This window comes from Dioscorea cayenensis, chromosome 17 (genome assembly GCF_009730915.1).
Source record: "Dioscorea cayenensis subsp. rotundata cultivar TDr96_F1 chromosome 17, TDr96_F1_v2_PseudoChromosome.rev07_lg8_w22 25.fasta, whole genome shotgun sequence".
NCBI lineage: Eukaryota > Viridiplantae > Streptophyta > Magnoliopsida > Dioscoreales > Dioscoreaceae > Dioscorea > Dioscorea cayenensis.
The window spans coordinates 1893258-1907091 of record NC_052487.1 but is presented as its reverse complement, the minus strand read 5'-3'; the positions used below and the strand labels follow the sequence as shown (position 1 = coordinate 1907091).

General features: G+C 32.4%; 1 protein-coding gene across 1 annotated transcript; it reads right to left on the bottom strand.

The window, feature by feature from the left end:
* Positions 1–2244: 2244 nt before the first annotated feature.
* LOC120280892 (splicing factor YJU2-like) lies at positions 2245–7002 on the bottom strand. Its single transcript, XM_039287863.1, has 8 exons — positions 6663–7002; positions 5926–6075; positions 5678–5812; positions 5403–5468; positions 3756–3794; positions 3548–3646; positions 3206–3296; positions 2245–2628 (listed from the first exon to the last, which is right to left on the bottom strand). Exons 1-8 carry the CDS (start codon positions 6876–6878, stop codon positions 2426–2428), a joined length of 999 nt encoding a protein of 332 aa, XP_039143797.1. The 5' UTR covers positions 6879–7002; the 3' UTR covers positions 2245–2425.
* Between the last annotated feature and the right edge of the window lie 6832 nt (positions 7003–13834).

Sequence of the window (13834 nt, the reverse complement as noted above, 5' to 3'; positions counted from 1 at the left end):
ATATTTAGAGATTCAGGTATATACAACATAAGTGATGGAAGTATTACACCATTCCCTTTAAAAAATATTAACCACCAAGCAAAACGACCAATATTCATAGATTTCAACTTAGAATAGCTTTAGATTAGTTTTTAGATTAAAGGCACTCATTTACATTTCAGAGATAAAGCATATATATAGTTGTATCTCCCACAATCTTTAGTGGATAAATATTTTTAATCAAATGCTTTAATTTATGTTTTTTTTGTTTTTATTTTTTATTTTTTTTGGACCCCAACACAACAGTTTTGACATGTGTTTGTGTGGCACAGATTGATCTCTAAGCTTCTTCTTGTTCCAATGGATGTCACAACCATAATCCAAGATCAGCTTAATTTCGTTCCCGCATACATCTAAAAATTGGGGAATCAAACTCATATCAATTAAATATAAAAATGGCCACCAGCCCAAGCTTTTTTCCAAAAAAAAAAAACTACAGAATGATCAAACAAGCCTATCATCCTCAACGCAAATTGCTCTACAATCATATAATCTAGCTGCCCTCTATATTATGTTGAAGAAGAGAGCTTATATTTAGAAGCTAGCTACTAGTTTTGTCATGTTCTGTCACGCCCCGAACCCTGCTCATCAGACCCGGTGCGTCGACAAACGGCCGCATACCCATGGGCTGGAACCCAGTAAGCATGCAAGGCCTCAGAACTGTTCTCACAACAAAAATATAACCTCAAAATTTTAACTTCAAATACGAAATGAACATAAAAGGTTCAAATACAAAGAAGTTTTCCCTAAAACAGAATTCACATACCAACCTAAACATAAAGACAACTCAATTAAAAGGGAACACAAGCTCTCACTAGCCAGGTAAGTTGCAGTAAGTAACCCACTAAAAATAACTGGAATCATAAGAAACATTTCCAGAAATGCAGAATCAAAAATTAATCATGTCAGGTATTACAAATATTCATCAAAATTGTACACTACAAGAAAAACAGGAATTTGGCACGGAATTAAGCCAAAAAACCGTGACAAATTGATTTTGGCACGAATTTTGGCACGGAATAGTAACCGTGCCTATAGCATGCGTGACAAATATAATTTTTCACAGAATAGTAAAACTGTGACAATTTTGTCACGGTTGTAGGCACGGTTTTTGTCACGGTTATTTTGTCACGGTTTTAGGCACAGTTTTATTTCTCACGATTTTAGACACGGTTTTTTTGTCACAGTTTTTGGCACGGTTTTTTTGTCACGATTTTTGGCACGGTTAACATTGTCACGGTTGATTTTGGCTCGGTTTTTGGCACTGTTGATTTTGCCACGGTTTTTGGTACGGTTGATTTGTCACGGTTTTTGGCACTGTTGATTTTGTCATGGTTTTTGGCACGGTTATTTTGCCATAAAAATAGTTTTTGGCACATATTTTGTCAAAGTAACATGATTGTTAATACTTTTTCGTCACCTTTTTTTGGCACGGTTTTGAATTTAGTGATGATAATGACATGATTTTTTGTCATGGATATTGACACAATTCTATTTGAAAAAATAAAATAAATTACAAATAGATTAATTTAATATTAGAAAGAGATTTAATTTCATCAAAATATAGATTACAATATTTGTAAAGCATACAAAATGTTATTACAATGATAGCATTATTACAACAATAAGGTCCAATCTATCATCAACCCTACACATCGTCAAAAACCTTATACATCATCCTACGACAGAAATACGAGCTCTCTTCAGCATTGGAGTGTGCTTATCGGCATGTATTTGTAACTCTCCTGCTGGTGTTCAAAGGGCATGTGGCATGCGAGCAAAAACTAGGCTAAGAAGAAATTGATACTGGGCTACTAAGACCAAGCAAGCAGCTCATCTGGGAAGTCAGGAAGAAACAGAGAAAGATGGATTTGGTAATGAATTTAGATGGAAGTAACAACAATGAGATCTACCTAGTGTAATGCCAGATGCCAATTATTAAATTAAAAAACAAATTGTGAATTGAGAATTCAGGAAGCAAATCATATGAAAATGTAACATATCTGCAAAAATTGAAAGGGAAAATTTAACTAAAATTAAAAAAAGTAAATAATTAAATTAGAGAAAGTTCTATATCTAAAACTTGTTTGATAACACAAAACATGTAATAATAAATAGAGCAGCAAGATGTTTTATATACTGCAAAACATATTGATTAACACAAACCAAATCAGCAAAAGACAGAATCAGTTTCCCATGTTAAAAAAAAAACACTGTGGCACACACAAAGAACCAGCATGAACCAAAAGTTCTGAACCATTACAGACATTACAAGCATTATATGAAATAATTAATTGTAACATATATTCATGGAAATGGAGACTCTTCATCACTGCATAGTGAATAGAAGATATAACAGCTCCTAAATTATTGCATATGACATTACTCAACTTTCGTCGCTGTCATAGTTCTGAAAGAGTGAAAGAAGCCCGGTCGGAGTGTCATCTTCTTTCTCATCATTTTTGTTCGCATCTTTCAGTTTGTTGTTTTCAGGAGGGTCAGTGCGGGGCTTCTTCCTTACATCACTTGATACTGTCTTTGGCTTCAGCATGAATTTTGGCTTTAGAGGCAATGAGGCGCCAACCGTGTCTATCAAAGAATTAAGAGAAAGATCCAGTTAGTTGAAAAGCAGTGAAAACAGTTACACATCAAACGGTATGACTACATTTGACAAGATTAGAATACAAGGCCGCTAAAATACATCACAAACATTGACAGATATATTTCACTATCTTTGGAAGATTCTAGTGTTATGCTTGGGAGGTTGGTTGTTAAATAAATATAAAGTTAAGCAAGAGATGAAAGAGAAATCAGACAAAAAGAAAAGAGAAAAAAAAAAAGTCTGTAGGGGTTTAACAAACATAAACAAAACCAGAAGATGAAAAGATGAGACAGACGGTGAGAGTGGAAAAGTCAAAGAAGTTGGATGATAAAACCCAAACGATTTAAAATAACGTGGGAAAAAATTGATTCTCAGATATTTTCATTTCCCTCATTTTCTTTAGAAGTTGGGATGAATCATGGCTTAAGAGCAAATGAAGCCGATTGGAATTTAAATTTGTTATCAAATTGAGAAAAGATATTACTACTGATTCATGATAACTTTCTTAAAGTAACAACTTAGATGAGGCAGAAATCAAAAGATGACAAGTCGAATAGAGCCTACCTCCGCTTTTGGATGCATTGAAAATACTAGTTTTTGACAAGGTATCCGTAGGATTGCCCACGCGAGCAAGAATTTCTGAAGCATGTTTATTCTGAAACAAAAATAATTAAAAAATTAGCGGCTCACAAGTGATGAGATTGATAGAAATTTCAATTCAAAGAAAACAAAATATTACGCCAATTTAATTGGGCATACAATAAAAACAATTAAGACCAAACCACAGTTTAAAATATTTTTAGAAAGCTAAATTTGCCAAGAAAGATAAAGTTTTGCATGCTTCTCAATATTGAAAAAAAAGTATGCTTCACATTATTAAATATTAAAAATATCATAATAACATACCTTGGTGTCAGAATTTGACGCATCACCTGCTATACTTGATGGCTGATGTAAAACTTCTGCATCATCATCAATTCGTCGAAGATAACTTCGTGAACTCTCCTGCAACACATGTTGTCCTCATAAGCTTTCTCACTTAACATTAGAATTTCATTAAATAACAAGCACTCACATCTTAGAAAAGGCACAACATAAATAAAAAGTTACTTACCTGGAAAATTGATCTAATAAGAGCTTGATCTTCTTCCTCCTGCCAGGGAACAAAAGCATTAATTAGGCTTGGTACTTTGGAGGTGTTTACATATAAATATGAAATAAACACATCAATTAATAGTTCACAGTTGATCCACAAACTTGTGGCAATAAACAGTCAACTTATGTTCTTATGTTTGGAAATTTGATAGTTTATGGTACCTCTCCACCTTTCCATGTTATTATTAACTTCCCTTTAGGTTTAAGGCTTCAGTCTTAAGACATCCACACTTTGCGATGTGACCCTAAATGGGGCAGTATACATACAGGTGGCTTACTTTTAGCATTAGCATTTCAGAAAATATTTCAAATCAAGTAGATTAACATCTGCTTCCATAAATGATGGAGTTCCTTAACTTGCTTGACTTTCACTGGAAAGCTTGGAAGAAGTGAAATCAAATATGTGGAAAACCCATATATGTGATCTCTTATCTACTTATTCTTCATAGAAGGTGCTAGGTTGTTAGACAAACTAAAAATCCAAACTATGCATCCTCTACATTTCACCAAACATAATGAATCAAATGGACAATCATCATGTTGATATGCTAATAGCATAGCATCATGAATTCGATGATAAATATGTAATGCTGATCAAAACAAATCCTATTAAAAAATTGAGAAGACCAGATGGGTTTTTCTTGTGCGGCAAAGCAAGATAGTTCAATTTGAATCTTTTGTTTCTATAAATTTATATGGACAAGAACAAGGACTGTTTTAACTAGAATCTGATGTAAAGTTAAATCTATATGAACTTTTTTCTAAAGCCGGAATACAGTAATAGTTTAAGCAGCATCTTACATTCACGAGAAGATATGCATGCACTCAAATCTTGATTATGGAATTCCACCACACCAAAAAAAGAAGCAGCCTGATCCATGTTTGTTTTTGTTTTAACTATTGTTTTTAACATTTTTGGCACTATTTAATTTCTACAATCTAAAGACTTTTGTTCTTGATGTATCACAATGCCTTAAAAGAAAATTTTTGTAGGAAATGACACACTAAATTCTCTGAACATATGACCAACAAACAAGAAATTATGCTCCGCCTATCTTAAAGTGAAGGAAATTTAAAACCTTCACGTTGTTTTCACACATCACTTATAGGCTTATAGCTATACTCTCCTTTAAACAATTCATATTCAAAGAAAAGTAACAGAATAAACTTCAAAATCTGTTATTCTTCATACTTATAGTCCAAGATGTTTGTTCTAACTTCTAAGAAGTACTCCAATCAGCCCTCCTCAACTCAGCATAAGAATTATCAAAAGGGAACTGTACATATAAATGTATCCTACATAATAAAAAAAGAGAAATTATAATCTAACGAGTTTATCAGAAGATATAAACATTTAGTAGGAAGCAAGAAGCACAAGGTTCCATCATTTTATATATTATACCAACCAAAGCTAAAACAGACTATGGAAATGGAAATCCACTTGCTGAGTCAATTATGCCATCCATATTGAATTAATGACTTGAGAACATAATTGAACTACAAGGACAACTCCAGAACAATCATATTAACATACTTGATTATTCAATTTGCACTTATCTTTTGTGTCAATATATATAGTCTAAAATAAGAAGAAAAAAAACCATACCTTCTCATTAACTGACTTTTGCAAAGCTTGAAGCATAAGATCAATGCTCACAGTTGCATGCCTAGACTGGAAAATATTAAGAGAAAAAAAAAAAATACAAGTCAGTATCATGGAGAAAAGGGCAGTGAAGAATAAAAAACTTTTTTCACATGCTAAATTCAAATGGAAACTATATAATTTGGTCACGAAATAAGAAAAGCAGAATGTATTGCCTGCTACATTTGCAAGATGCACAACAACCCATAAACAAGCAGATAACAGAATTTAGATTTTACCTTCATGGACTTCATTTCTTCTAGTGCAGCAAGAATATCCATATCTTGTTTAGAATCCATTGCTCTATTCTCCAATGACTTCATCGCATCACCCATCTCTTCTTCCTCTCTCTTCCTCTTTGCAGTTTCTGTTGCCTGTAACAAAATAACATAGGATTACACATCCAAATTCCAGACAAAAAGCGTAAATAACAGACAAGTCTTGATCAACATGTGATCTCAGCAGAGTATTTGAAAACACTCCTCACCTCATCCTCATCACGCCAAGGCTCAAAATTACGAGTAGCTCCTGATTCAACAACATAATCTGAATTCCGAGGATCTGTCATACATGTAATCTCCGCAGAGCATTTTGTGCATTTCAAATAGAAGCGGAATATTTTGATTCCCAAGTATGTCTGTGAATTCCAAAACATGAACAAAATAAGTTTCATGCCAAACATATCTCATTCCAAATTTGCATCATAAGTAAAATTTAAAACCAAATCTTAGAATGAAACTCTTATCATAGAAATAAATTAAGGGCATGATCAGTCTGAGAGAAAATTAAAGCAATTAGATCAGATCCTTTTTTCTAGAATAAAAATGTCATGTGTACTCTAATCTCGTTCCCAAGTGATAAAGAGTTAAAGTGTTGGCAAAGAACGTGTGATGTAAATATAGGTCATCAATAAACAAACTACTTCATTAGCTCTGATAGCAATAAAGAGACAAATACACTGATAAAACGAAGAGATCATAAGAAAAATTAGTGTCACACACCGACATTATACTTGAAAACAAAATTAAAAGGAATAAATCATACTTCACGCGGAAACAAAAAAATTGGCTATTTCAGTCAAGAAAATAAAATTCTCATTCCAAAGTTCTCTAGCAAATGAGGTGCAATTGAATCCTAGAATTTCGTAAAATTGGACAAAAGCTACAAAATTGAAGGGAATTAATCTTAGCAAAATTATTTGGAAAAAAAAAAATTAAGGCTTACCTGGATTAGGGATAGAGCCTCGCCAATGACATCCTCCTTTCTGGAATTGAATTTGGTGCCCTTATAGATGTAAGTCCCGCAAGTGCTGCAGCGAATACTCATCGGAAGCATCATCCGCACTTTGATCTGTTTGTTCTTCGGCTGTCTCCGACGCGGGATCTTCGCCGGATCAAAATCCGGCGGGTAATACTTGTTGACAACCTTCCGCTCACCCATCTCCTCCCTCTCAGACGCTTCTCAAGAACAACACTAGAACTCCCAGATCTCCTCTCTCTCTCTCTCTCTCTCTCTCTTTCGATACCCTAGATCGACTTCCCGCCCAATTCACAAGCCCTTTCTAGGGTTTCGCGAAGGTTATATTTTGCTAATATTATATATATGTATATATATATATATATATATATTTGAGTAGGGATAAAATTTCAATTTGAAATAAATGAAGAGATAAGATTTTCTAATAAAAATAAAATTTCGTAAAATCCTTTCTTAAAATAAAATATATGATATTATATATATTTTTTTAATAAACTATAAATACTTTTATAAAACGCTTTATTAAGTAATTTTTATTAAAAAAGATTTTTTTTTATAAATTATAAAAACAAATTCTTTATATATGTGTTGAACAAGTGCACCAAATTTATACACTTATGTGGAAAAGTTGTGTGTGTATATATATAGTTATATGTTTAATATTTAACATTTTTTTATATTTTCTAAATTATAATGAATAGAAAATACATTTATTTTTTTAAAAAATATTTACCTAAAACTTAATTTTAAAATATTTTTAAAATGAAAAAAATTATTAATTAAGGGCTACAAATCATAAACCAATCTGGATAAAGTATTTAAGAGCTCATTTAATAGACATAAAAAATAGGATAAGATAAGCTATCACATTTGCATTTTTTGTAAGTTGATAGGACATAATAGCCTTATTTTATCCTATTCACCAATATAATAACTAATCCTATGAAAAAAAAATTTTATTTTTTGCCCCTTTTACTTAATTTCTCTCCCTCATTCCCTCCATGACAAGGATTTCACTATATCTTTTATTCTTTTGATCATCATGCTATGTAATTGGACAAGAAACCTCTTTCACTATATATCTTCACATATTTTTTTTTTTTATTTCGATCATCATGCTCTAGTCCAAAAAGCTCAAAATAGATTTAAAAATATGTAAATATTTTTTTAAAATTATATAACTAAATCATAAAGGTTAGTTTTGTCAATTTACATACAATTCATATGAGAGATACATTCCTCATATCCTATCAGCCCTTATCCCATCATAATTTTGGAGTATATGAACAAATAAAATTATTTTACTAGAATATATTATACATACTTTTTACGCGGGGTATATTAGAAATCAAACACTTCTTGTGAGGCATACAAGCAATTTTCTTTAAAAAAAAAATCTTCGTCCATTCAGAGATCCAATGTCCTAAACCATGCTTGGGCGCTTGCCGTTAGTTTAATAAAACACTTCAAAAGGCAGAATCAAAGTAAACTCTAAGGCCTCTTAAAAAGTTGGCAAGTTCTCCTCTAAGAAATTTACTTTATACATAATGTATTAGGTTCAATGTCATGATCAATAGTTTAAGTCTTGTTGATGTATTAAGTCTTCCACATCTTTCCCCTTGGAGATGACTGTCGATGTGGGTGTAAGAAGCTTCAAGGTCCGTCTTGTTGATGACGGTGTTCCGATCATACGCTCCAAGATCGTGCACGGCCCTGTTGCTCAGAAGAACTTCGACGTCTCCGCTGCCTCTGCTACTTTGAAGACGCTACCAATATCCGATAATAGAGCTCCTCCTGCTTCTACAAGCAAGACATGCGCACCTCCCGTTAAGCTCAGACCGGCTTCTATAAGCTCAGAGGACATCCCCTTGGCTGAGGGGAGTCGGAGCTCCGGTGATCGGCACAAAGTGGTCCCCCAGATTCCTTCGGTTTCTCGGGCGAGAAACGAGGAAGGGGACACACTGTTAACGCACAGCAGCTACGTGATGGCTGAACGCACAACAGCCGCTCGCGTGCCTCGGGATCGTACTCCTCCAGATCATCTTGGATCCATGCTGTGTCTGATGTGCCTCGTGATCAGGATCCCACTGATTCCTTTATTATTTCAAATCAAATTCCTTCTTCTGATAGCATTTCCAGCAATACTTTAGCACCTCCTTGTGATAATAATTCAATCATTCTCAACATTACACAGGAGAAGGACTCGCCTCGGGAATTGAACCCCACTGAGTTCCCAGTACTATCTCAAGTCGATGAGGTCCCTGATTGTGATAATAATTCACTCATCTCCAATGTTTCTCTGGAGAAAACATTGCCTCGGGATATGAACCCCACTAAGATCCCTGCACTCTCTCAAGCCATTGAGACTCTGCCTCGAGATAAGACCTTATTAATCAAAACACAAGCTGATTCTATTCAACTGAGTCCACTTCACACGAACCCAATTAATATTAAGCTTGACTTGATTAAGAATCCATTTTCAGCTCCTCTCCAAGATACTATTAATGGTAATTCTAAAGGCAAAGAGATATTAATTCCAAAGGATTCTGTTAATCCTGATAATGATGAATTACCATCTCATTTGAAATCACAACCTCCGAATATTTCAATTCCTGAGGGATATAAATTGATTTTTATCCATGGAGGTTGGACTTTGGTTCCAAACGTTAATTCAGATAAATTCTACTCACAAGATCCATCCCCCTCGATCACTCCCCTGAGTGCTCATTCTGATGATGAACTTGTCGATTGGGGTGACGACGATGATTTCCCTATTGAAGAAATTGCAGATGATAACCTTATCCTTAGTGAGGAGAACCTCTTGCAATTAGATGATAACCCGGAAGATTTATCTGCTATTCAATTGCCTGACTCTGAGGGGTTTCTCCTAAGTGGTTTGGAAAATCCTACAGACACCGGTACCGAGATGGCTCCCACCACACTATTACCTGATAAACAAGTTGTTGATTCTTCTTCACATTGCCAAGCTCAGAGGCAAGTTAGAAGAAGCGACAGACCAAAGAAACCTTCAGGTCGATGGAATGAAGAAGCTGGATTTATTCCCCATCCACCCAGATCTTCTAAGAAAAAAGTCCCTGAAGATCCAAGAGATGGTACGCCTAATCTTATAAATTCTGTATTTACTTCTTGGTCTGATGCTCAATTCTTCAATTATAGCAATGCATGTGGGGTGAAATTCTTAGGCTCACCTGATCATAAATTCAAATGTTTGGTTAGAATCCGAAAACTTGAATCTACTAGAACTAAATCTTCTTCATATTCGTCAGGATCTCATTCGAGATCAGACAACTAGACCATCATCTTTACTGATGTTAGTTTTATGCTGGAATGTTCGTGGTCTTGGCAGACCCTCTAAACGCCACCTTGTTAAAGATATTATTTTTAATTCTCGCGCTGACATTATTTGCTTACAAGAAACGAAACTTCAAGATATTCATCGCTCAATTTGGAGATCAATTGGTGGTTTGCGTCTGAACACCTTTGACTTTCTCCCAGCTCAAGGTACTGCGGGTGGTATCATTATAGCTTGGGATCACTCTCAAGTTAATGGTACCCTCATTCACAAGGGTATCTTCTCAATTACAATTGAATTCACAAATCATTCTAATAATTCAATCTGGGCTTGCACTAGTGTTTATGGTCCTAATGCTAGCACACTTCGTATAGAATTTTGGAAGGAACTGCACACTATCAGAAATCTTCATGCATTACCCTGGATAATTTGCGGAGACTTCAACAATTTATTTACTTTGGAAGATAAAAATAAAGGAGAATTAAATTCTAGAGATATTGCTAATTCCCAAAAGCACCTTGGTGATCTCAGCCTGATTGATCCCCCTTTACATGGGCGGAACTTTACATGGACAAATGGACAAGATGATCCTACCTGGGTCCGTCTGGATAGATTCCTTTATTCTCACGACTGGCCCCTATTATACCCTAGATCCTATCAAAGTGCTCTCCCTAGAATTGGCTCTGATCATTCTCCAATCTTTCTAGAATTTGGAAACCATCAATCCCCCTCCCGTATTTTCAGATTTGAAAAATCTTGGTACACTAATGAACAATTTGAGAACCTAGTCCACGATTGGTGGTCTGCTCTAAGCTTTGAAGGCTGTGGCGCCTTCATCATTTCCAAAAAAAATCATAAACTTGAAAACAAAACTACGAATTTGGTCGAAAGAGACGTTTGGAGCTTCCAATATTCATAAAAAAAATCTGCTTTCTGAATTAAATTCTCTTGATTCCTTACATGAAAGTAGACCCCTCACTGAGCAAGAACTTAATCGTTTATCTCTTATCCGTTCTGAGCTTTATACTATTCTAAAACAAGAAGAAATCTACTGGAAACAACGTTCTCGGATTACTTGGCTCAAAGAGGGTGATTCAAACACTAAATTCTTTCATCTGCTAGCTAATGGCAGAAGGAACAGAAACTTCATTCCCCGCATTCGCAGTAATGGACTTTAGATTGAAGGAAATCATGAAATTGGTAAAGTCTTCACTGAACACTTTCAAGCCACTACAACAAAGTAGGATTTTTGTGACGTTTGACATATGTCGTAAAATAACAAAAAATCATCGGAATAACTCTATACCGACTTTTGTAACAAATGTAGATTATATGTCACAATTGCCATAGTCGGTATACTTTGTTGTGACATTTCCAAGAAACTTCGGTACCTATATATTTCAACATTTATTGTGATATTTTCCCAACATTTGTAAATAGTCTCAATATGGATTTTATTCCAACATTTGTATATGGCTTAAGCAACACTTTTTTTATTTTTTTATAACATTTGTAGATGTCGCCACAAGTTTTTATCACATTAATTTTGAAATATTGCAATATTTATAATTGTTGTTATAGAGGTTATATAATAACATTTGTTAAAGGTCTCTTAAATTACTTATATCGACTTTTTGTAAAAATTGGTTTAATAAAATATCAATTATATATGAATACCAATTTAAGTCCATATTTGTAAATGTTAGTAAAAGTTATTAATCTTATCTAATTTTAAAATTAAGTGTCATTTATAAATGTTGGTATAAGGATATTGTATAATTTTTCACAATATTAATTTAAACAATATTTATATATGATTTAATTAAATAAAATATGAGATATAATTTAAATTCTATAAAATTAATTTGCATAATTTAACAAAAAATATTAATAAAAACTATTCATCAAAAATTTAAAAATCAAACGTAGCATTAAAACACTAATTAAAATAATGTCAACATTATCTACAAATATTTAAAAAATAACTTTCAAACATTATAATAAAGCTAAGGCTTCAATCCGTATAATTGCATGCCTTTAAATTTGTTATGATGATCTCTTATCTGCAAAATAAAATATATAAATACGTTAGTGTCTATCTAAATCAATTAATAAAGAAAAAAATATAAATAAATAATATAATATATAATTTTAAAAATTTAAAAATAATTAAAACAATGTCAAAATGATCTACAAATCTTTAAAAAAATAACTTTTATAATAAAGCTTAGGTTTCAATCCGTAGAATTGGGTTTAAATTTATCATAGTGATCTCTTATATGCAAAATAAAATAAAAAAATACGTCAGGGTCTATCTAAATCAATTAAAAAAGAAAAAAAGATAAATAAATAATACAATTTATAATTTTAATAATTTAAAAATATAATAAGATGATATTATAAAAATTGTACCAGATAGTTATTACTAAAATGAAATTGAGTGGCTAATTGAGAACGAGGACTACTTATAGCATCTCCCGCCTACAAAACTTTTTACATTTAATAAGATAAAGGTAATATAACAATAAAAGTTAAATTAAAAGTAAACATATATGATATATTAGAATCAATGCATGATACAAATTTGAAATACAAATAAAAAATAAAACCATGTGGAGCATATATAATTTGCATAAAAAAGAATACAAATAAGCTATTTTTATATTGAAGGAGAATAGATAATTTATCTCAGTTTATGTATGTGTGTCATAACCATAATAAGAACCTTTAAATAATTTAACTTGGAATAAAAGGATGAAATATAAAACTTCAACAAAGCTATGTGTAAGCCATAATTGTAACAAGAACACTATAAGAAATAAAAATTATATAATGGACAAATTGTAAAACTTCACCAAAACTATATGTGTGCCCTCGTAAGTATAGTAAGAGCCCTATAAAAAATAAAAAAAAAAAGGGGACAAATTGTAAAACTTCAACAAAATTAGGATTAAATAAAATAAATTAAATGGCAATTTCAAGGATTGAAGCCTCGCATCCATGTCATGACCACCCCATCATCACTGTCGGCAAGGAGAACAACCAAAACATATTTTAATTTTCAACAAAAAAGGGATGTTTTGGAGATCTCATCCCAATTAAATTCAATCTTTTTCTTTTTTTTTTCTTTTAAAAAATATTCTCAAACCCTAGAATTAGATTGATTAATTTATCATACTTGTTTTCAAAACAAAAACTAATTAAAAACTTAATCATCTATCAATCATTTACCATAATGAATAACAAGTTAAATATTTAAATAATATTGCAAGAAAAAACAATGCTAAATATTATGAAATAAAGAAAAATCGAGATACTTACTTTATCTTCTGACAAAAACTTTATTTTTGGCCTTTTGCACTATCAGGGGGCTTTTCTTGTCTTATATATAGATCATGAATCTATAAGCCGCGTAGGTTTTGGCGTTCATAAAAAAAACTGCCGCCTAATTTTTGGCACTCTTGAAAATTAAAATATTGATGCTTTTATTTTCCCTTAAATACCACTTTTTTCAATTTTAAATTATCGTTCATATTTTTTGAATATAGATAGGTACATATCCTAACTTAAAATGGTGTTTTCAAATATATCATAATAAATTGATGCAATTAAAGTCATATTGGATTATGACATTTGTTACATAGGTCATAGCAAGCGTCTTAACAAATAATATTGTACTGACATTTCTTTCAATGTTGCTAAAATCTTCAAAAATATCGCAAAATAAAAACCTTTTGTGACTATAAGTAGAAATGTCATTATAAATGTAGGAATAAATAAAAGCATACCAACACTTATCACAATTATCGCTTAAAAGTCATTTGAT